Below are 22897 nucleotides of genomic sequence, written 5' to 3'. Positions count from 1 at the left end.
AGCTGTGAGTCTATCAGTCGATGGCTACACTATCTGCTCGCTTTCACTCAGCGTCAGCGCGATTTGATGTTATCTACAGGTCAATAAGTCGCAGTCGTTGAATAGACAGACTTGTGTTTTCATTTGGGAATAAAAGACTTGCAGTATATGAAGTGCGCGGTGCTTCATACCAGAACGCCTGCGAATGTGCAGCTTCTGTCTGAATGTGAGTCTGTTCCTGCGTTCTTATATTTAGGTTTGGCTCGACGTGTGCAGGTTCAGGTGACTGGCATGCCGCTACTGAGCGTCCTGTATGTCACTCCTCCCGTCTCCCTCTCTCCCCCCCTCACTCCTACAAGGGCAGCTCATTCCTGAGGTGTCAAGGGCCTCTCGATGTATGAGGAGGGGGAGGAGCGAGAGAGGGAGAGATCAAAAGGAGGCATGGGGAGACGGAGAACGCCGTCACCTTGGGGGGAGAGATGCGACAGCGATGACGAGGACGGTGATGCATCCCCTTTTCGTTCCCTTATGTTTAATCATGAGCCTGTTGATGCTGATCCCTCTCCACGACGCTTCGCATTTCATTAGGGGACTCACCTTCGGCTGCAGTCCACTATGGGCTATTGCGACCTATGTTATCACCAGACCTGCTTGAATTGTTTTGGTCCTGAGTGGAATAATAACCTCTCGTCTTGTCTGTACCGGCTCAGCTCGCATGAGAAAGATCCACACAGTATCTTCAGGTTTATCATTCATTCATTCATTCATTCATTCATTCATCTTCTGTAACTGCTTGTCCTGTGAAGGGTCACGGGGGCGCTGGAGCCTATCCCAGCTGTCATCAGGTGAGAGGCGGGGTACACCCTGGACAGGTCACATCAGGTTTATACGTTGGAGAAATGTTCTTATTCCTGTCACGAGTCACAAACTCTGGCATTAATGCACTTGTGTTGCTGCAAAGTGTGTTCAGAATGGTTTAAACATATTGACATCTCAAATTAAAGCAAAAGAAAATAGAAAATCATCCCCATAAAATGTGTGAATTGTGGCCGTGGATTGTCAGGCACCATGATCACAACGTGACACACAGGCTGAAACATTTCAGTCAGATCTCAAATATTAAACAATTGTCATGCTAACCTATATTTCATGGAGGAATATGTCACAGTACAATGACAATGTTGCATTTAACCTCGGTTCGGTTTGTGTTTTGTGATCTTTTGGGGTCATAACGGGGAAATTTTTATTTCAGGAAATAATCTGTGGTTCACATACCTTGTTCAGTTCGATCGGGTATCCACCAGGTGTACCTACCAGACACCTATGAAGCAGCAGACGTGCTCTGGAGGCATACAGCAACCTATTCACAGAACATCTTTATCTTCCAAAAGACGCATCATGTAAATTTCTTGGTTATATAACCGTAGTCATATTTGTCCGTGGGTAACTTGTATTTAAACTGCAAACAAATCACTCTGAATAGTGACTGCCGGCGGGCTGATACCGTTCTGGTCTCAGCTCAGAATGCGTTTGCTCTGTTCGCTGGAGGCCAAATGAACCGACCCGGGGTGGAAACTTACCCGCTTTTGGAACAATGAACAAGGTGTGAAATCACATTGCGTGTCAAGATTCATAGTTTTTAAAATATGGGGGGGAAATAGATTAATGTCTTTAATAATAATAATTAAATCTTTCATAGGAAATATTCTTCCATATCCTGCAGGAAGGTTATCTGTGATTCACTGACAGCACGGGTAAAAAGAATGGTTTTTCTTATTGTCACAGTTCCGTTTAAATTCAGTTTCATCAGAGCAGGATAGAAATTTGAAGATGTGATCTTCCAAATTAAATTCCTTGTATTTTTTTGTTGTTGTTTTTTTTGCATCATGAAGTTTCATAAACCCTTCTCGTTGATTTGAAGTTATTTCGTCAGTACCTAAACTTTCTTTTCACAGACAGGACTGTCAAAGCGTGATAGGTGAGACGGTGAGATGAGAGCAAACAATGCAGGTCGACTGAAAAATGTTACACTTGGACAAATTAAATGCTTCAGCCACTTATGGCAAATAATCTTCAGAAAAAAAACAACAAAAAAAAAAACCAGATGAGCCAGCTGCCACAGTTGTCAGAGTTATTTTGATACAGCTACACGTTTTTTTTTTCCCCATCTCTTGACTGACAGATCTGTCAACACTGCCATTTCTCTCTTACCGTTTCCCTGCTGTGCGCCCTCGCTGAAATTTCCTTTGATTACCTGCCGTTAAGCTAGCTTCTAGATTTAGTGAACTGCCAGGGAATGTAAATATGAAAAAAAAAATCCTTGTTTCATTTTTGTTTACAGATGCGATTATTATAATGTCGCTTCCTTTTGCATATTCACATCCAGTCCTCCATTGATATCACGATTAAGCCTGTAATTCTGTTGTAAAAGAGCGATTGATTGTCAGAAGATAACAACAAAACCCACAGTTATTCACCGATCAGCCACAACATTAAAACTGACACTGACAGGAGAAGTAAATAACATTGACCATCTTGTGACAATTCAGTGTTCAGCTGGGAAACCTGTGGACCTGGCATTCATGTGGATGTTACTTGGACATGTACCATCCACCTAGACCAGACCAGGCACCCTCACCCCATAGCAATGACACTCCTTGATGGTAGGATGCAGCCTGACACAGGCTCACATAGGGTCAACTCAAAAAGCATGGTGTTGACCTGGCCTCCAAATTCACTGGATCCCAAACTGATCCACAGAGGCCCCTCCCCTCTACCCATAGGATCCAAAGGCCCCCACTAACAACATCCTGTTGTCAGACACCACAGGACACCCTCAGAAGGTCCATTCTCCGATGAGTCACAACTGTTTTGGAGGCACAAGGGAGACCTACACAATATTAGCAAGGTGGTCATAATGTTATGTTTGATTGGTGTATGTTTATTCATTATATTCAGATATCTTATGTCATTTGGATGATTGTGACACCTCAAAGGTCTGTAGACGAAGCGTAGATGATGACCTATACCACTGGGACAAACAGAGCTGACTTCCTTTATGTGATGTGATACAGTATTGTATACAAAAAGGTTTTTAAGGCGATGCATGCTAATGTTCTGGATGCAGCTGAGGGCCATTGTGTGTGGAGTTTGCATGTTTTCTGTTGCCTGAGTAGCTTATCTCCTGTTCTCTCCCTCCTTAATCCAAAGACATGTGTGTTAGGTTAATGGTGATTCCAAATTGGCAGTAGATGTGCATGTGAGCGTGAATGGTTGTTTGTGTGAGCCACGTGATGAACTGTCTGGGGTGTACCCTGCCTCTCACCCAGTGCTAGCTGGGATAGTTAAAATCTTTAAATCGTTATAGATAATGGATAGATCAAGGGTCAGACAATGGGGGACAGCAACAACGCCATTCATCAGTCAAGCCAAAGACAGTATAGTGAAAGTAAACACACAAAAAAAAACAGTATTTACACTAAACCCACTTGATTTTTAGGTGTGTTATTGCTGGAGCTGCTCATTCCAGAGTCAACCAAAGCAAACTGTGTTGGCGTCATTGTGTCAGGAAGAAAACTGAAAAGAAGTTATAAATCTTTGTAAAAACGCTTATCGGTGGCAGTTTGTTTGACAGCTGATGACATTATATTAAACAACAGCGGTAAAGCATCTTGTTTTTTTAAACGTATAGATCCGTAGATTTTTATTCTTTTAGCGTGCGGCGTAGACGTGGCAGTCAGTGAAACCACCGGGTCTAATAGCACTTCATTTGACATCGCCTTTGTAAAACATGCGATGTGTCACAAATCCACATGACTGCGTGCAGTGTACGGTATATACTGAGCTGATGTTGCTGCAGTTCCATTTTATTCAGACAAAACTAATACACTATGTGCGCTGTCAGTCAAACTGTGGTTTAATAATAGCAAATGTTTCATTTTCACCTGTGCACCAATGGATGGCTTACTTCAAAAGGCAATTTTAGCATAAATATCAAGTTTATATCTTAGTGTACTTAATTTGAACCAGCTTAGCATTAGCATGTAGTATGGGACACATCATAGTTTGTTGATGGCGATTAATTAATTGCCTATCAGTAGTTTATAATCTACCTGCCTGACTGCCTCTGCTTCCTTTATATGTTTTTCTCTCTTATTTGCTATTTTACATTATCACTATCCCTCCTCTCGGGCTCATCCTCCTTCCTCTGACTCCTCTGCACTTGTCTGTGTTGCCCTTTTCTCTCCATATATCTCTCTGTCTGCATCCCCGTCTTTATCGGTCTCTCTCTGTCTTTATCACGTGAAACATCGCTTTATCTATCTCGTTACGTATCTGGCTGTGTAACACCCGTCCTCTATCTCCCTCCTGCCTATCTCTTCATCTCTGTCTCTCGAAAAACATCTTCCTCTGCCACTGCCTCTCTATCCCCGTGCGTCTGTGTCTTGCTTTTTCAATATTGTTTGCCTCCTGTTACTCTCTCCTTCTGACTTCTTGTCTGTTCTGTGTCTTTCTTCTTTTTTTTTATTATTATTATTTCAAGCTGCCTCTCATGTGGTGGCCAGCTAGCGTGATAGCATGTGAATGCTAATGCAGATGCATTGTTGAGCCGTGCGCCTGTTTACATTACAGTATACAATATTTCTGATTATCTGATTGAAATACTTATGATTAGAGATGAAAAAGATCAGATAACATATGCTGGATGTGTTTTTTTTTTTCTCCATGACGGGTACGCTTGCACATAGAAAATCCCATTCCACCCACAGAAAAACAATAGTATCGGTAAACGTAGCCAGTTTCTCTGTGTCTGAGAGAGTTTAGGGGTTAGGATGATGCCGCTGCTTTGCGATCTGATTGGCCAAAATGGACAACCTCTGGCCCCGGTTACCAGCCAGTCGTACTTTGAGTATTCCTGTCTGTTGCTCATTGGCCCAACTGAATTACAAGCGGCGCCTTGTTCCGTGCAACATTTTTAAACTGCACATTTAAGACACACACATGCACACACACACACACAAACATAGCTGCCTCGAATGAGGGTTAGCATGGCTATTTATTCCCACCATTTGCAGAATAGGAAGATATTGGCTGCCTTTTCATACGACTCTTGTTTTGATAGATTTTTGATTGAGTTATTCTCAGTGTTTGTGTTCCTGTTTGTGTCTTTGTATCTTAATATGCCGCCAAGGCTTCTGTTTTCATCACACTGTTTCTGCAGTTTATGGTGAATTATTTGCTTCACAGGACGTCTATTCTGCGTCATTTCTCCCTACAGCACTTCACATCTGTTGTCATTTCATTACAGACATTTATTTGACACCGTGTGCCTGCCAAGACACTCTGGATAAATCACACTGTTATTTTGTCTGCTTCCACACACCTGAGTGGAAGGAAAAGGCAGAAAATGGTCTTATTTTCTGCTTCCAGCAGTTATTTTTATTGGTGTAACCAGCAGCACAGCAAGTCTGTTTATCACTAAGCATATTCGCAGTCAAAGAGAATCAGGTTTCAGTGAGCTGGTGTGTACTCAGCAGGTACAGTACATTCATACAGTCAGCCCCAGCGATCAAACAGAAGCTTCATTTGAATGACTGTTTCTTTTCCTCCCAAAGCCACAGTGACAGGTTGCTACTTGTTAGACCTCCAGTCTGCCCGCTGTCTCTGTGTGCTTATTTGACTAACTGACTGGCGGTATTTCTGTCTGCTTTCTCATTCGTCTCTGTCTGTTCTGCCTGCTTACCTGACTGCCTGTCTACCTGCTTGTATATTTGTGTATGTATGTATTTATATATAATATACTGAAAGTGGATGCATTTCAGACATTCATGTCAAAGGTTTATCTACCAAAATTAATCCTTACACCTCGAAAAGTATCTAGATGTGAGAAAAGATCTACATTGAGAATAGCCTCCTTTGACTACAACTACTCCACTTTACACTGTAACAATGGATCAGTATCGTACTGGTGTAAAACAGCCCATGTAAGCTGCACTATGAATGGAGCCGCTTATGGTTAATGGTTGATCGTTAACTGAATGTCCCCCAAACCTTTACTGGACAGTTCACAATGAGAGTTATTGAAATATTATTGGTATTTAATGATGGCAGTGAATGGATGAACTGTCATTGAAAGTTCACTTCTGATTTTGTTAATTCAGATATCTACAGTATAGCCCTTGTTCTTCTGCGGGCGGCTTACTTGGTTTGACATGGACGACGGGTGTTTCTTTTATTTTTGTTACAAGCTGTCTGACGTCTCCCACTTTGACCTACCCAGGGGCGGCGACCCACGCCGCAGTTCCTCGAACGGCCACGTGAGGCTAGCTTTAAAAGCAACTCAATCCCCGTGAAATTGCCGTGATTGCTTTGAGTCACGGTGGGTGTAGCCACAGGTCCTGCAACTGTCTGCCTAGGCGGCACCTGCTTGCCTCAGACTAGCTCACGCCTCACTGCCAAGATGGCGACGACTGGAGCCACCTCAGTGATCTTCAAAACCGCTCAGCCGCTCGTCCATCTTTAGATACGGTTCGTGGTCTGGTCCTGCACTGAAAAGTTTTCCTTTTCTTTGTATAGCTCATGCAGTTAGCATGCAAAAATAATTGCCGTTTCATAAATTAGTTTATGTAGTGATGCTTAAAGAAGGACTCACTTGTCTCAAGGTTTTCTTTTTCTTCATATGTGTTCAGTTCAGTGGGAGAGGAGGAGATTTCCAAGTTAATTTTATCATCAGCTGTACTTGTCATCACATACTTAAGGACTGAACAATTTAACCACTGTTCCTCTTACCTGGGAAAAAAAAAAAAAATCACATTTGTTGCCATTTACATAAGTCTGGAACTTGTTCAGCGGTGCTAATAGACCTTTCTCACCGCAGACATTTTGACTTGTCGTAGCTTGAGTAGCACAGGTGCTAAAGTACTAATTACATTAACAATGGCACTGTTCCATTTAAGGCTCTTGCTAAGCTATGCTGGTGAGCCAGCAAGCTCAATATAAAGGCCCCTGGAACCAGTGACACTGAACAGTATGCAGCTGCTATTAACAACAACTGTGCTTTTCATGTCACGACACACCAAAATGTCTGCTGAGAAAAATGTCGCTGGTATCCGAACCCGTTAAATCAGCACCTCAGCGGCCCCAAATAAGAGTTATTGAATTTTGCAAACTTGAAATTAAGTGCACACTTAGATCTACACGTGATATTTTTTTTACCCACTGAGTCAGTCACTTCCTTCTGAAAACAAAGAGAGCCAATGGAGAAAACATCGGTGTGTTCAAGCTCCCTCCCTGCTAGCTGTGTCCCAGGGGTGTTTTCTTTACTTATATATTCCATGCAACTTAAACCGGCAATTTTTAAGACAACAGAATCTATGTAGTTTATTATTTATTCATTAGGATGTCATGATTCCTAACAAGGTTATTCATAGCGTAGGGTTTGTTTTTGCTTGCGTGTTTTGTCTGTTCCTCTGCCTATATCTGTCTATCCCTCCGTCTATCTATCACTGTCTCCCCGTATCTGTCCGTTTGGCTGTCATTGTGTTTGTCTGAGGAGGGAAGAAACCCACCCACGGTTGTCTGGTCTCGATCTCCATGGCGACCTAATCCTCACCAATCCCAGAACAGTAGTGTTCCAGTTGAGACCCAGTGTGTTACACCAGCCTGTCATCACTGATCACTGGATAGAGTTGCTTCCTGTTCTATCGGAGTGGCTTTGATCCACATCTAATGATGTGTGTGTGTGTGCGAGATACAGAGACTGTTTGTCTTTCTTACTTTAGCAAATCCCTACATACAGACAACTTGAATGTGCATCCATTTAACTGTGCCGGAAACAAGCGCGATTTCAGTGAGTGTGTCTGTGTGTGTGTGTTGCTCTGGCTGGCAGTAATGAATCCAGTGGTGCTGTTGGCATGAGCGGGGCCATGCTATTAACCTCTCTGCCAGCTAGACTGATCTCACCCTGTCTGTCTGTCTCGTCGGCCTAATGACACACTCTCACACTCCGAGCACAACACACACTCGCGCGCTCACAAACCTGTCCTTTCTAATCAAATTTCCATTGAAGCGAAAAGTATTCTACATTGTCCAATCATCTCTATTCAGAGAGTCAAAAAGCCTCTGCCAGCGTGAGAGAATATTTCTTCTTCTTCTTTTTTTTCTTTTCTTTTTTTTTTTTTGCCACCCACTCAAAGGAAGGTGCTCTTCAAAACCGTTTCAAATGTATTAATCTCCACTGGTCCTCTGCAGCCAGATCAGATTTCACTGTGTTTTACACAACGCCGTCAGTTTCATCATAACTTTTATGACCGGGTTTTCTCACAGTAAATCTACTCTAAGCTCAGAATGTGTGCTTTGTATCTGACCAGGAAGGATGAGGAAGTGTAGTAGTTATGTACTTCCCTTACAAAACCATCATTTCAGATATAAATCACTCTGAGTTTGAGGGACTTTTACATTGCCAAGCCTGCCACGGAAGATTTAAAGGGACATTTCAAAGTTTAAGACTCGGGGCAAAAGCTGGAAGTGGACTAGCTTGCATGTCAGACCCAAATTACAGCCTGTATTCTCGTTTAATGAGTTTGTGGCAGCGCTGTTCACCGAATAAAAAAGCAACATGACATGATGGGGAAGAAATATGACATGAAAAGTGCTGTCATATTGCTTCGCCAGTGGTCGTAAATGTTGTTTAATAATCTGCGCTTGACTTTTGTGTGTGGCTGTGAGGAACGAGAGAACCCCCGGCCTCCATAGGAAATCCTTAGAGGAGTGAGAAGCACCTGGCGCTGTCTGTAGTCATAACAAATGACAAGAAGGGATTAAGACTACATTTGTATTTGTGCCAGCTTGTTACACACACTCCCTGTTCACATTCTCTCTCTCGCCGCCGCCGAGTAATGCAGCATCGGCACTTGGCGTGGCTTCGCCCTCGTGAGTTAGTTTTTAACTGCGCTGCTCCGGAATGCTGCGGCCCGTCCATGTGTCCCTCATTAAGGTTACGGCCTGGGACGGGCCTGCAGTAATATCCAACACACCTCATCCCATCTGTGAGCTGACCGAGACAGAGATAATGTGGAGAGGAGGATGCTTTTGGCAAGCCAGAGGACATAAAGTTAGAGGTTTTTGCAGTGTGAGTTCATTAGGCAGAGGACTGCTGGGAGACGAGTGTCAGCCGTCTCTGAGCTAAATGAAGAGGCTGTAGCTGAAATGGAGAAGGCACCGTTTGCATAGCCTCATGTGGGATGTCTTTACGTTTATTTTTTAATCATTCCAATAGGATTGCAAGTTAGAATCTGTCCGGCTTTTTTGATATGATTGACTACTACAGTATGTCACCTGCCGCCTGCTGTAATATCCGCCTAATTGTACCTGGCGCTCTCTCTGCATTGATCTTAATTTGAAGTGAAACTCTCGCTACAGTCCTGACCTCAATATCGGCCCTCTGTGTGATTGGTTGTTTCAGCAGGTGGCGCCGTATGGCCAGCCGGGGATGGGGGGCTACAGCCAGCAACAGCAGCAGCAGCAGCAGCAGCAGCAACAGCAGCAGCAGGGGGGGCAGCAGGGGGGGCAGCAGGGAACCCCGCCATACTTCAGCCCCCCTCAGCAGACCCCTCCAGGCCCGGCGCAGAGTTCCTACCTGCAGCCTCGGCCACCACAGCAACAGGTACCAACACTCATCCATAGCACTCGGACCAATACACACTGCTGCTGTTTCCTGTGTGGTAGAACTGGCCACATCATTCACCTCTAACCAAGTCCAGTTTACAAGCCGCCATGGGCATAACTCAATAAAAATACACTTGCCGGTTCATTAGGTACACTAGTGAAAACAAAGGCGGTCTAATATAATATAATAGTCCTGCACTAGATCTACTGTTCAAACTGTTCTGATGTTCAGTCAACTTTTTAACTGTACTGAATTAAACACTAAAGTGTTTGTGTTATTTAGCACAGACCACAGACTAAAATGGGGCTTTCAGAATAATAGAAACATGTGTCAGTATAACACAATACGATTCAATAGTACTACAAAACACAGGTTTCCAAAATGAAACCACAGTTGAATCAACATCTCTCTCAGTTGTTTGAAAGAATTTCCGAATGCCATGACCTTCATGAAGCTAAGATTTAATGCTAAGTACTGTGTATTAGAATACATTTGTTTTCTGGCAAGTGTGTGAATATGAATAAATACACTGATCAGGCATAACATTACAACAAAGTAGATAACATTGACCATCTTATGACAGTTCAATGTTCTGCTGGAAAACATTTGGACCTGACATTCATGTGGATGTTACATAGACATGTACCACCCACCTAGACCAGACAAGACACCCCCACCCCATAGCAATGACACTCCTTGATGGCAACAGCCATCCCCAGCAGGATGCAGCCTGACACAGACACACACACACAAAAACAGTTTAGGAACAACTAAAAAAACAGCACAAGGTGTTGACCTGGCCTCCAAATTCACTAGATCCCAAACTGATCAAGTATCTGTGGGATGATCCACAGAGGCCCCTCCCCTCAACCCATAGGACCCAAAGGCCCCCACTAACAACATCCTGTTGCCAGACACCACAGGACACCCTCAGTAGGTCCATGTCCATTCTTTGATGAGTCACAACTGTTTTGGAGGCACAAGGGAGACCTACACAATATTAGGAAGGTGGTCATAATGTTATGCCTGATTGGTGTACATATGCTACACATATGCTGCACATATGTACACCAATTCAGTGGATGTAGCATGGAGAACAAAATTTGAAACGTCAGCAGGGAAGAGATTTCATCCAAATCTTTTTCCATGTGTTGTAGTTTAATATTTTAGTGGAGCTGAGATTGGAGAGACTGTGTGTGTGGGTCGGTGGTCTAACAGGCCTGGTCTAGTGGCATGATTGCCTCGCATTATTCATGAGAGGTATTTTAGGTAAATCTCACTCTATGTTTCTGAATGTTTTTGTGTTCTCTCAAAGCACCGGCGCACACTTCACACAGCCATTTGCATGCAATACATGTCCACTGATTGGACCGTCATTGTGTATAAAAACACATTTTGGATTTTCAATGCACTCCAGCCCGCCAGTGCAGACCCAGATCTCAGAACAACAAAGGCCTTGTTCCGCAGATATGGATCGAGACTTCTCCTGCCAAGTTTCAGTGCGATGTTCTGTAGATGATTTCCACTGGGAAGCCGGGTTCAAGCAGTTGTTTTTTTGACTTGAGTGAAGGCTGCCCATGTGTTTCCCATCCACTCCGCAGCCAGAGGGATCTATCAGCCCGCATGGAGTGACTCTGGCTCACATCCCTGCCCTGGATCATTACAGAGCAGAACAAAACGGAGCGAGAGGAAGAACAGGACTAGACGGGAGAGATTACAGCGAGACCGGACAGGAAAGGATAGATCAGATAGAACGGGGGAGGAAAGACGAAGGCAGGACAAATTTACACAGGACAAGTCAGATGAATGCAGTCTGAGCGGCCTTCTGCAAGGTCATGGCTGATAAAGGCACGTTTAAGCTGATCATAATTGGCTATATTGGTCCATGTCCAATTCTAATGTGCAGTGTTAGAAACAAGAGAAGTCCAGCGTGAAGAACAGGGTTGAAGAAAAACACTTAGACATGTGAGCGCGGTTTCGCACAACTTCGTACTCCTTTTCCTCTCAATTTCAGAGTCAAATATACTTTTTTACTTGAACAAATTTACCGTATTCAACATTTGCACTGTAGTTAACTTTGCCAATATAAAGCAATACGTTCATATGTGTTTATATACCCAATATTTAAAGTAACACTGTTTTTTAGAAGCTCTACAATGTTTATCCATACAAGGAGTACCGAAAGGAGTACTTTTATTCTTAATACTTAGTATTATTTGCTGGTTTCTGTAATATTATCATTATTATAGCTAGTTTTGCCAAAGTGAAAGCTATAAATACTTGTTCCACTACTTTAGAAAATAATCTGCAGCCAGCACTTAGATATCTGGTGGAGATACGCGTTTGAATAGCTCATAAGAACAAGAATGAAGCAGGACACAGGACAGTAACTGTACAGAACATTGGATAAAACATAACACAAATCAGGATACATTTATAGAAATGTGCTACTTTCCATTTTGTAATTGTTTTTTTTTTTTCCTTACATCTAACGGCATATTTATTCAAACAACATTACTGGACAGTTTCCAGTTGTCCCTTTTTTTTTTTGGCCTACACACAGAGGAGGCCATTAGTGGTTCACAAACGTGTGCAGACTTATTCAGTAGCCCATCTGCACAAGCTGATGCCGTTTGGCCCTGGTGGAGTTGCGTCTGCGGAGGTAGTTATACCGTGATTTACTGAGATGTAGTTAAGCCATCCTTTAGGCCGACTGGAATATTGAGCACACCAAGACAAATAGCCAAGCAAAAAGCAATTGGGAACACAAAAGCAGGTTGTCAAAAAAGGAAATCGTCAGTCTTAGCATGGTAATTTTCATACCGAGTGAGCGTTTCAGCCAAGCGCGCCTTTTGTCTCACGCTATAAAAGCACTTACTCTTGTTTCCTCACTTAACATGCTCGCACACACAGACTGTGCAGCCCACTGAGCAAACATTATTCACTCTAACTAGGAGAGGCTGAGATCCATGGCCGCGTTGACATTTTGTGACAGTAATGGTGTGTTTTCATCATTGCCGATGATGTGGCGGCAATTGACCCGCGCTGACATTTATATACCTGGTAGTTCGGCCCGAGTGCTCCGATTGGCCCAAGTCCTGTTTCACCTGTGCTGATAGGTCCCGTATTGGTTGCCATGCCAACTTCTGCGGTGACCAAAGTGCTGGTTTCCCTCTGTTTTTCATTGTTATGCATGCGCGCTACTTTAAGGGGAAATGTTTCAATCAGCACACGCGCTTGTTAAAGCTGCATAAAAACCTCTATACCTTCAGCAGCCGCCGTATCAATGCTGCGTCCCGCTGTCTTTGCCTATAATCAAGAAATCCTCCCTATGTGTTACAGCTTTGCAGGGTTTTATGTGCCAGCAACACAGCAGGCAATATGTCGACACCTCCTGGTTTCCTTCTTCTCACCGTCACACTATAGAGCCAACTAAATTCGCTCCTTTTTATCGGCTAATAAGCTCCTATGTTTTTATATTTTGGAAAGGTGCTTTAACAGGAAAGCTGCCTGTGATTGAGCAAGGACCAATTCATCTGACACCAAACGGCTTTGATATAAATTGATCAGCCACAACATTAAAACCACTGACAGGGGAAGTACGTAACATTGACTGTTTTGTGATAATACAATGGTCTCAAAAAAAAACATGAAGAACAGCACAAGGTGTTGATCTGACCTCGAAATTCCCTAGATCCCAAACTGATCAAGTATCTGTGGGATGCACTGGAACAAGCCTGATCCACTGAGGCCCATGTCCATTCTCTGATGAGTCACAGCTGTTTTGGAGGCACAAGGGAGACCTACGCAATATTAGGAAGGTGGTCATAATGTTATGCCTGATCGGTTTATGTTGAAGTAATTACAGCAAATACACAATATTGACCATTAAACACCATGACATTTCACACACACAACAAAAACAAGCCTGTGTGGTGGCATTAAGACAAAGTTAATTGTCCATCGATTGAGAGAGGAGTTTAGAGAGGGAAATAAACAGCAGAAAATACCAGAATAATTTTGAATAACAAAGAAACTCAGTCTCCGTCTTTGATTTTGGATCCAAGAGGTAAACATGTTTGGAAATTGAACGTACACAGTGCACTCGGCCAAGATTACAAATAGAAGATTTGGTGTGCTTTCAGCTCAGTGCTGTATTACTTTCATTTTCCTTTTCCTGAGCGATGGTGTGCCTTCCTATCAGTTTTTGTACGTGGACGTGTGTGTGTGTGTGTGTGTGTGTGCCTGTGTGTACACTAATCAGCCGAGTGTGCCGCAGCAATTCTGAGCTGTGAAAAGGTCAAACCGTGACCTTTGTCTGTGATTCTGGGCTGAAATGAGACATGATGCGAGGCGCGCAGAACGGATTACACGCACACACACGCACGCACAATTGCCAGCGCACGGCAGATTAGGATGTCATTGTGGCTCTGACCCCTGTTTTTTGACCCCGCATTACTCTGAGAAATCCAAGCTGAAAAGTTCTTTATTTTGTTCTTCCGGCACTCTCCGCAGTTCCTTTCCCCCCACTCCACTCCCATTAACCCTAGCCAGAGGACATCCTCCAGTTGATGGAACCATTCCAGCTGCCTTTGACACGGAATTTGCTCTGCAACCGACCGCTATTAGCTGGTTTTGTAACAAATCGAAGGGAAAATGCCGCCTTTCTTTGAGTCTATTGCACTGCTGTGACCTCATCTGATTGCGAGGAGCAAAGCGGGCTAAAAAGACATTTTGAAGTCATCAAGGCTGATACAAAAAAAAAAAGTAGAAATATATGTAACATCAGGGAAGATGTAAGCTTTGAAAAAAAAAAATAAATGTGGGTGGTTTGCTGGCGGATTTTGAATGCCTTCCTTATTTTTAAATAGTGAGTTGCACTGTGCCATTTTTTACCTTGGTTTATTATTTCCATGTGCTGCTTTCCACCAAAACGCTGTGGGATCAATTCTCGCTACAGTTAAACTGCAACAAAAATTACTGCTTCACAATGTTTGTTTTTTATTTTAAACCCACTGACTACCATCCACTCTCCTGGATGTATTGTTTGAAAAGACCCTTTAAACGTCGTGACCCTAATGGTTTTGGTCTGGATCCGTTGCGGTGTGAGACAAATCGCTTAAACTGAGAGAGAGTACCGGCGCCCTTTCTTTCTCTCGCCGGCCGTATTCCACTTGACGCAGAGCAGATGAAGTGCTTGATATTTCGTCGAATACATCCTGCCTCATAAAAACGGAAATGAGAGAACTATAATTTGAGGAATTTGGGGATAATTTTTTATGGCTTGTTTGCTTTATTGGGTAGTATACAGCAGACTGTCACAGGGTAGACTGAGGAGAGAGAGAGAGAGAGGAGGTGAAACGCACCATTGGCCAACTGCCAGACTCAAACTCATAATGTTGTGAGAACATGGTACTGGCTTTGATCAGCTATTCCACAGAGCGCGCGCTATTTAATGTTTCACTAAGAAACACTGTGCTACGCTGATGTTTACAGAGCAATTACATGCATCAGAATATAGCCTCGCCTTCTTTTGGTAACATTTAAGCCGTATGGCGACGTTTGAGTGAGCAGTAGAGCTGTCTGAATTTTACTTGTGCTCTTTGAGGAAGGAAGTCAATCCCTTTTACATTTACTCCCCATAGTAAAAGCCACCTATCCACTCTCCTTATTGAAACCGATCCCAGTTCCTCTATTGACTCTAACTATTTCCTCTTCCTGTCGGAGAGTAGGCTCTGGGGAGCGCTGCTTTGGCATAGATGAACTCTCAGCTGATTGGAGGAGACACGCTCACTTTACAGGGGCCTACGTGGAAGGCAGCCGATTCATTGGGTTGAATTCTAAGAGGGACTCTTGAGGCGCGATGTGCACATTCTGTACAGGTGTCACCTGACAAAAAAAAATCCTTTAAATACGAACTAACTTTTCCTTTTATTTGAAATGATAGTAGCTGCTGCATGTGCAGTATGTGCTGTATTTAGGTGACATAACACTGAAAAGTTTTACTGTAAAACATTTTTCTAAAATGTCAACATTTTGTAAACAAGGAAAAATCGCCCCCTTGCTTTCATAGTATAATTTTTTTTATTTTAATTTTATTTTATTGTGTATTTTATTTTTGTTGTCTACAATGAGTCATTTAAGATACAGTTAACGTAAAATGTTCACCAAGTCTAAATACTGTGCACAATTGCAACATACAGATGTTAGACAGATGTTTCTCGTATGGAAATCCGTTCTGACAGAACAATCTCATCATTAGTTAGCCTGGAGTATATCTTTCCATATATGGGTCTGACAATACTCCGTTTGGATTTGATTATGGAGCGTGTTTCAACCGATAAAAGACTCTGCACGCAATTGGATTGCCCAACAACCAAACAGAGCCAAAAATGAAGTGATGTATGCTTTTTGACAGATGCCTCAATTCGCTGTTAACCTTTAAAGTTATACCGTTGTCAATATCTTTTACAACAGACGCAATAGCAGAGTCTGGGCATTTGTTGTTTCTTTGCTTCTAAAGCCCACCCCAAACAATTTGATTGGCTCAGTAGTTCTTCCTCCAGGCATTATGTGCTGTGTGTTATGTGCTCGCTAACATTATGTGTTTGTGCTGCCGTCCAGACTTTTGGGTTTATATACCCAAGAGTATTTGAATTTACACTATTACTACTACTAAGATCTAAAATCAATACCTATACAGCTTACTACAGTATTTCTATTTCAAAAGGGTCTATTGGAAGAAGTGGTTCTTTACTACTATATATTTTTTTCTTTTGTAAAATCTCTGACTAATAAATAGCCGCTATCACTTAGTTATCTGGTGCACACGTATCCACACTGACAGCTCACGAGGACAAGACTGAGCAAGATACAGAACAGTAACTGAACAGAACAATATATAAAACGGCACAGATCAGGATCAGGTTTTGTTCATCAACTCAACGACACCTCAGATGGCAGGTATGACTACGTCACTGTTACTCCTTTCTCCATCACCACAAGAAGTCCATTCAAATGATCTGATTAGCCCGGCACATTTTCTGACCAAAGCTCCCCCTCTAAAATGTTTTGGGCAGATGAACTTTGGGCTGGTTTTCAGGCTATCATTTAGTAGCTGTTTGAAGCTTTTGATAGTATAATAGTGTATTGCCTAAAAAATATGACTAATAAGCGCTTTAGGCTTCTGCGTCAATTTGACGCCATAGCTACAGCGACAGCACAGACCCCTATGCAGATCCTAGCACCATAGCTGACGTGCACGTCCCCAGAAATGTAACTACGTGCCGCGGTGAAGCAGACCTCAATAACTGTGATTGGTCCACTTGGCGGTAGCCTATTTCCTCTTGAATATTTCTGGCTGCTTCATCTGCGCAATTTTCAAACTGATAGTTTTGGATCAATGAAGATGGAGCACACTGAGGAAAGGTTAACTGAGGACATTCGGAGATACAAACTATTCTAGGACTCGTCTTTGCCGAAATTTTTGCAAAGTTTTCAGTCTCCATTGTTGAAAGTGAAGCAGGAAGTAGAAACAAAAATTAACCCAACAGGCAAAAAAGACACACCGCCAACTAGTGTTTGGGTGGTGTTGTTACAGAGCAAGTCAGACTGACGGGCGCAAGTATAAATGGCTCGCACCAGCGTTGGCTACGTGCGTCGGTTACGGCGTCTTTGTCCTGCAGTACCTTAAATGAACCTTAAGAGTTCAGTCTAGGTGTGATCGCATTATTAGTTTTGTAACTGTACTCTCCTTTCCAGTTACGTTAAATGTGAAATTATGTATCATATTTCCCCTGTTGAAGGCTCTATAGAAACTATATAATGGCCACATGCTGGTACGCCAGTGTGGGCCTAATGTTCACTACCTCCAGTCTGTCATTTCCTATTTCCTGTCTGTCACCTCTCTGCGCCCAACCGGCTGCAGCAGCATGCCCCCCCCCACCCCACCCCACCCTCCACCACCCCCGCTTTTAATCACACCAGGTTAATTAAAAGGCCATCGTGCCTTTCTGCAGCCTGGCCCCCTGGCTTTATTACCCCCTTGCTGTATACTTGCTCCGCTGCCTCAGTCGCCACGGCCGCCCCTCCTCACACACACACACACTTTCAATCACACGGAAATAGGAGCTCACCTTGGTGATGGTGGGGACAAAACGGAGGAAATGAGACACGGAGGAGAGTGTGTGTGTGTGTGAAGAGAGAGTGTCAATAGGATGCGGTGAGAGCTGAAGCAAAGGTGTGTGTGGTTGGGGGGCCATGGCGTGTGGATGGGTAGGTGGGTTGGGCACCCAAAGTTCAATGTCATTAATTGGTCACCATTTGAATATTAAGTGAAGAACTCTGTTAATTAACCGGATAATAAAAGTGCTGCTGGCTGGAAGGGGGTGGACAGAAAGAGGGAGGGAGTGAGGGAGGATAGGCTGCGGAAATGGAGGGCATATGGCGAGATAGAGAGGAGGAGGAGGAGGAGGTAGAGAGAGAGAGAGAGAGGAAGAGAGGGAGGCTGGGCGCGAGGTGATAAGAGGGAGAGAGAGACGTCCGTGGGTAAAGGTCTGGCAGTGGTAATTTGCGGAGAGCCGCGTTAATTGTCATAACCTTTTAAATGGCAGAGTTTATCGGAGTCCTCTAAATGTCCCCGCGTATCGCCACGGCAACCCTGGGCCTGCCACGCTCTGATTGGCCGCCGCTGACGAGCACTTAAGCTTGATGAGTTTTCAGGCAAAAACTAAATGATAAAATTGAAAAAGAAAAATATATATATACATAAACAGTATACAGTATGTCAGTCCCCCCCCCCCACACACACATGAACGTGTGTGATAGTGTGTCTGCAAGTGTTTGAGACAATGTTTTTAATTTAGTGTGTTTTTTACCCTCGCATTGACTGACACTCGCTAATTGCTCGGCCAGAATCCGCCACTGTTTTTTTTTTTTCTCCTTCTCCCTTTTTTCCCTTTTTTGATTTATGTTTGTTTTTGTACAGCCGAGCTGCAATTCAAATGCAAATGAACAAGAACGGGAGAGGTGTTTTTGGAACGGTTAGGACAATCATAATGGCTCAGAAAAAAAAAGGGGGCCGGTAGTTAGCGGCACAGCACCCTAGGGGCCTCATTTAGCTGCCATTTGTTAGGAAATGCCGCTACATTTGTTCCTGGATACAGACTTCACAGACACAGAGAGAGAAAGAGAAAACACACACGCACGCAAACACAAAAAAAAAAAAAGAAAAAGAAATAATGTCACAGTCAAAGTCGAGCACGCGAACACACTGCTATCGTTTTTCTGTGCTTTAGCAAAAGTCATGTGGGTGTGCAACGGTTTGGGTGGATGTCCTCTTTAACTGTGAGCCAAAGCAATTGAAGTGAATGGGCGGTTGGAGGTGGTGGTGACAGGGACTTCCAAAGAGTGTGTGAAGTGAAGATGGTACAAAGACAGGCTCTTATTTGATTAGGATGGGTAGAGAAATAAGAATGAAAGCCCTGGCAACGGCATCTGCGGCTAACGCTGTTAGCTTCATCTGACATCATCCCTAAGGGGGAGGCCGGCGCACATACCGCCGCGTGTACTGGTGTGTTTGTTGTGCATGTTTGTGCCTTTCTGTGTCTGCGCGTCTTCCTCTTTATATGGGCAAGAATGAACGCCTGATTGTGGCTGTGTGTGCGTATGAGCTGTGTGTGTGTGTCCTGTGTCGGAGCTCTGGTCCTCTCTTGTAGTCTCTTTGTGCTAAAGGTCAGGGGGATTTCTGAGATAGAATCCAATCTGAAGGACACGGCACTGGAACAGGCCCCGCTACAAATGGACCTATTAAGATAGGCTGGATACACACGGACACACACGCGCGTATACACTGCTTACCGATATATGGCAGGCGTCCCGGCAGTTATTTCCATTCTAATGGTCACCTTACCCTGATGATGGTAATAATAGGCTGTACCCTGGAATAAAGGCCCATCATTTACATGCCGTGACGGCAGTAGGAATGCCCTCTTACACATTTATAACATATATGAAATAATCTGAAGGCGGCGTTTTGCACTTGAAATGGATGAAAAGCTGTAGAAAGCACGAAAGAAGAGAGCGATATATAGCCAAACACTGATTTGTCACGTTTTTCTGAGCACCATGTAGTTCACACTCTCTGCTGATTGTTGCTTCAATTATGGTTCAGTCAGTCTGATTGGTGTGAGCATGTGCGCGTATCTGCAAGTCTGAACCGTGTGTGAACGCAGGGTGTTGAATATGGATGTCCTGCTTCCCCCCCCCACCCCCCGCCTCCCCCCTGATGCGTAGAAGCTTTTTGTACGACTGTTATGTTTTTTTTTCTTTTCTTCAGACCATTCGTTTTTTAACAGCCTGTCCTTTGTTAACAGCTCAGCCTAATGAAAGTTAAAATATACTGCCTTCAATAGTCATTAGTGGCGGGGAGCAGGGCACATAAAGGCATTTGAGAAAGTACAGTGGGAACAAACTGCATTACTTTTTACCCCCGTTTGACCTTTTCATTACAGTGTCTTGTCCCAGGGACTGACCCTGTACATCTGAATGTGTGCAAGTGTCCTTGGTATAATGTGGTCAGAGGAGGCGGCCAAATGCACCGGTGTCCACGGCGTGTATGGCAAGGCAGCGTGTGCTGCGGGAGCTGGGGCCTCTCTCCTAAAGACGCGTAATTAAGCTTAATTTTTAATGAATATTAATGGCATTAGCGTCAGATTTTGTGGAGATGTGCATCTGCCAATGGTGCAGGGGAACAGAAGGGGGATGACTAATTCATTTGCTAGTCATGAGAAGAGCAGTGGAGACCAGGGGTATTGATGAAGCAGGGTGGAGGAAGGGGTGAGAATTGGAAATCGGATGGAGACGCAGAGGGGAGTGGGGGGAGCAGATAGGAGGAGGAGGAGAAAGTTGATGGATAGAACAAAAGAAATTTGGAAATAGCAGGAAGGACGTAAGAGGTGTGAAGGAAATGAAAGAATAATGGCAGTGTGGACAGAGAGAGATGAAGAAGAGAGTGAAGAAGGCAGGGGGATGCAAAGACTGATGAGGCGTATGCACAGGAAGAGACTAGCAGCGACAAGAGACCGTGGAATTAATAGGCCCAAAACATCTCTAGTGACACCAGGTGGGTACCGAGTTGAACTAATTTTATGGGCGTTCGACAGTTATTACTAGGAAACACCATCCACGACTTTGGCTCCTACTACCCAGTTCACCATGCCGATGGCCGGCTTTGAGCGTTGGGTGAACCCAGATGGAGTGGCGATATCGGTGGCCCTGTTATTATTTTCAGATAGAGAGCGGTGAGGGCAAGAAGAGCTAGCTACGTTCGTACACAAGCAATATTTTTGTGTTCTGCTTGTTTCCCTTGGAAACATTTGGGGTGGGAAATATACAAGGGGGCAATCAAAGCCTGGCACGTCCACTGGAGACCAACTCTCGGCAGTGAAACGTTTTATATGTGGACGGGCCTTAGGAAAGTGACAGGAAAGCTAATGCTGAAGGAAGGTTGGAGCAAAATGTAAGTAAAGAAAAAGCACTTGAAGAGATGACGGAGAATCCTCTTGACGGTATAGAAAAGCAAACCAATCAGAATCGAGCAGGAAACTTCATGTACTGCAGCTGCATGACAACAACTCCGCAAGTTTGAAAGCGCATCCAGAGCAGAAATCTTTGCAAAGAAGATTGAAATTGCAGGCATGTTTAAACAAAATGACAAAAAAAAAAAAAAAAAAAAGTTTAAGTATTTTCCTCAGTGTTAAAAATAACAGAAATCAAGACAGCTGTCAGTCAAAATCAGTTTAACTTAATGGCTGTGTAGTGTCAAGCGGCGGCATCAAATGTGCTTGCTTGCTTGCTGGCGTGCCAGTTTCATTGCTTCTGTTTTCGGTTTTGTTTTTTGTTTTTTTTCAAGACAGGCAATCAAACACGTACAAGCAAAGCGAGGCAACATTTCTCCCGACTCTCTGCTTGAATGTTGAGAAAGTATGGAGTGCAACCAACCAAAAAGCCCCAGAACAACATTCTCAAATTAACCGGAGGCCAAAAGAAAAAGTGTAAAATTCACCACATGTCATGATTGCTCATTGTGGCCTCGACCGCTGAAAGACAAAATTTTCCATAGCACAGTCTGTCCTGAGAATTTCCCTGCTGGGATAAACAGTATACAACGAGCAGACAATGTGATGCCACAGTGCAAAAAGATTAAATGACATGCCGGACTGCTCAAACACGCGAGTCTCATATTCCAAAACAATCGGCGGCGTGCAACAGCGACACATTTTCACACGCTGACTCCCGTTTCTGAGTGGCTGGGATTAAGGTGGTGCTGCAATATTGATTTACGTGCGCATAAAGCCTCTCCGGCTCTATATATTACACCACATTCAGCAGTCATCTATTCAATCAAATCTAATATTACACTGCCTCTCCACACAGCTGTCTAATAGCATTTAACTCACAGTTTGATTCCTGCGTTCCCTCATGTACTTCAAACGCTTTCCTTCAATATCCTTCATTCGTTTCTACTATGCCAAGATGAAGTCTTTTCAAAAGCACGGAGGATGAATGAGCGTGTCTGTGTGTCTGCGAGTGTGTGTGTGTGTGTGTGTGCGCGTGTGAAGACAGGATTAGCTGTGGCCTTAGGCTTAAGGTATGGAGTGGAGTGTATTTTAGAAGCTTCTAAATTAGCTGGGAAATGGGATTTTGAGACAATGGACTGGAAAAAAAAAAAAAAACTCAAATGAAAGGATGCACTCGCAGCACTCCTTCATTTGCCTCTGATGTTCCCTCGCTCGCACTTTTTCTGGTCTTTTTTTTCCCCCCCTAACCTGCTCTCTTCATCTTTCCTCTTTCTCAAAGCTTCTCCGCCATTTGTCCTCCTGTTTCTTTTGCATCTTCTGTATTTCTCCCTCAGCTCTCTTTGCGCCCTCGCCCTCTCCGTCCGTTTAACAGCTGACAGTAATGATGTAAGAACGTTGAGTGTAAACAGTAGTATGAAGCTCACCTCACTTTGACCCACTTAAAACAGAAATCCCCTCCCGAGTATACACAAACACGCACGCACACGCAGACTCATGCCTGAGTAAATATTGGACTTGGGTCAGCAGCCACTCTTGTCCTCTCGATTCACTGCGTGTGCGACTGTGTGCATTTTTGTCCGTGAGCTAAACCGCGCGTGTGTGCGTCCACCTATCAGAAAGCCGCCACACATTTCCTCCTCTCTTCTTCGTCTTTTTCTCCTCCTCCTCCTCC

The 22897-nt window shown here is 43.8% G+C and overlaps 1 protein-coding gene across 2 annotated transcripts in view; it reads left to right on the top strand.

The window, feature by feature from the left end:
- LOC311505501 (AT-rich interactive domain-containing protein 1B-like) overlaps window positions 1–22897 on the top strand; it is a 181624-nt gene that overhangs the window by 35873 nt on the left and 122854 nt on the right. For both annotated transcript variants that reach the window (XM_084569105.1, XM_084569104.1), the window contains exon 3: window positions 9443–9643. In XM_084569105.1, the coding sequence (XP_084425231.1) occupies window positions 9443–9643 (201 nt within the window). The remainder of the gene's footprint in view (window positions 1–9442; window positions 9644–22897) is intronic.

Source organism: Chelon labrosus (genome assembly GCF_963514085.1).
Source record: "Chelon labrosus genome assembly, chromosome: 20".
Lineage (NCBI taxonomy): Eukaryota > Metazoa > Chordata > Actinopteri > Mugiliformes > Mugilidae > Chelon > Chelon labrosus.
This window is presented reverse-complemented; position numbering and strand designations above follow the sequence as displayed.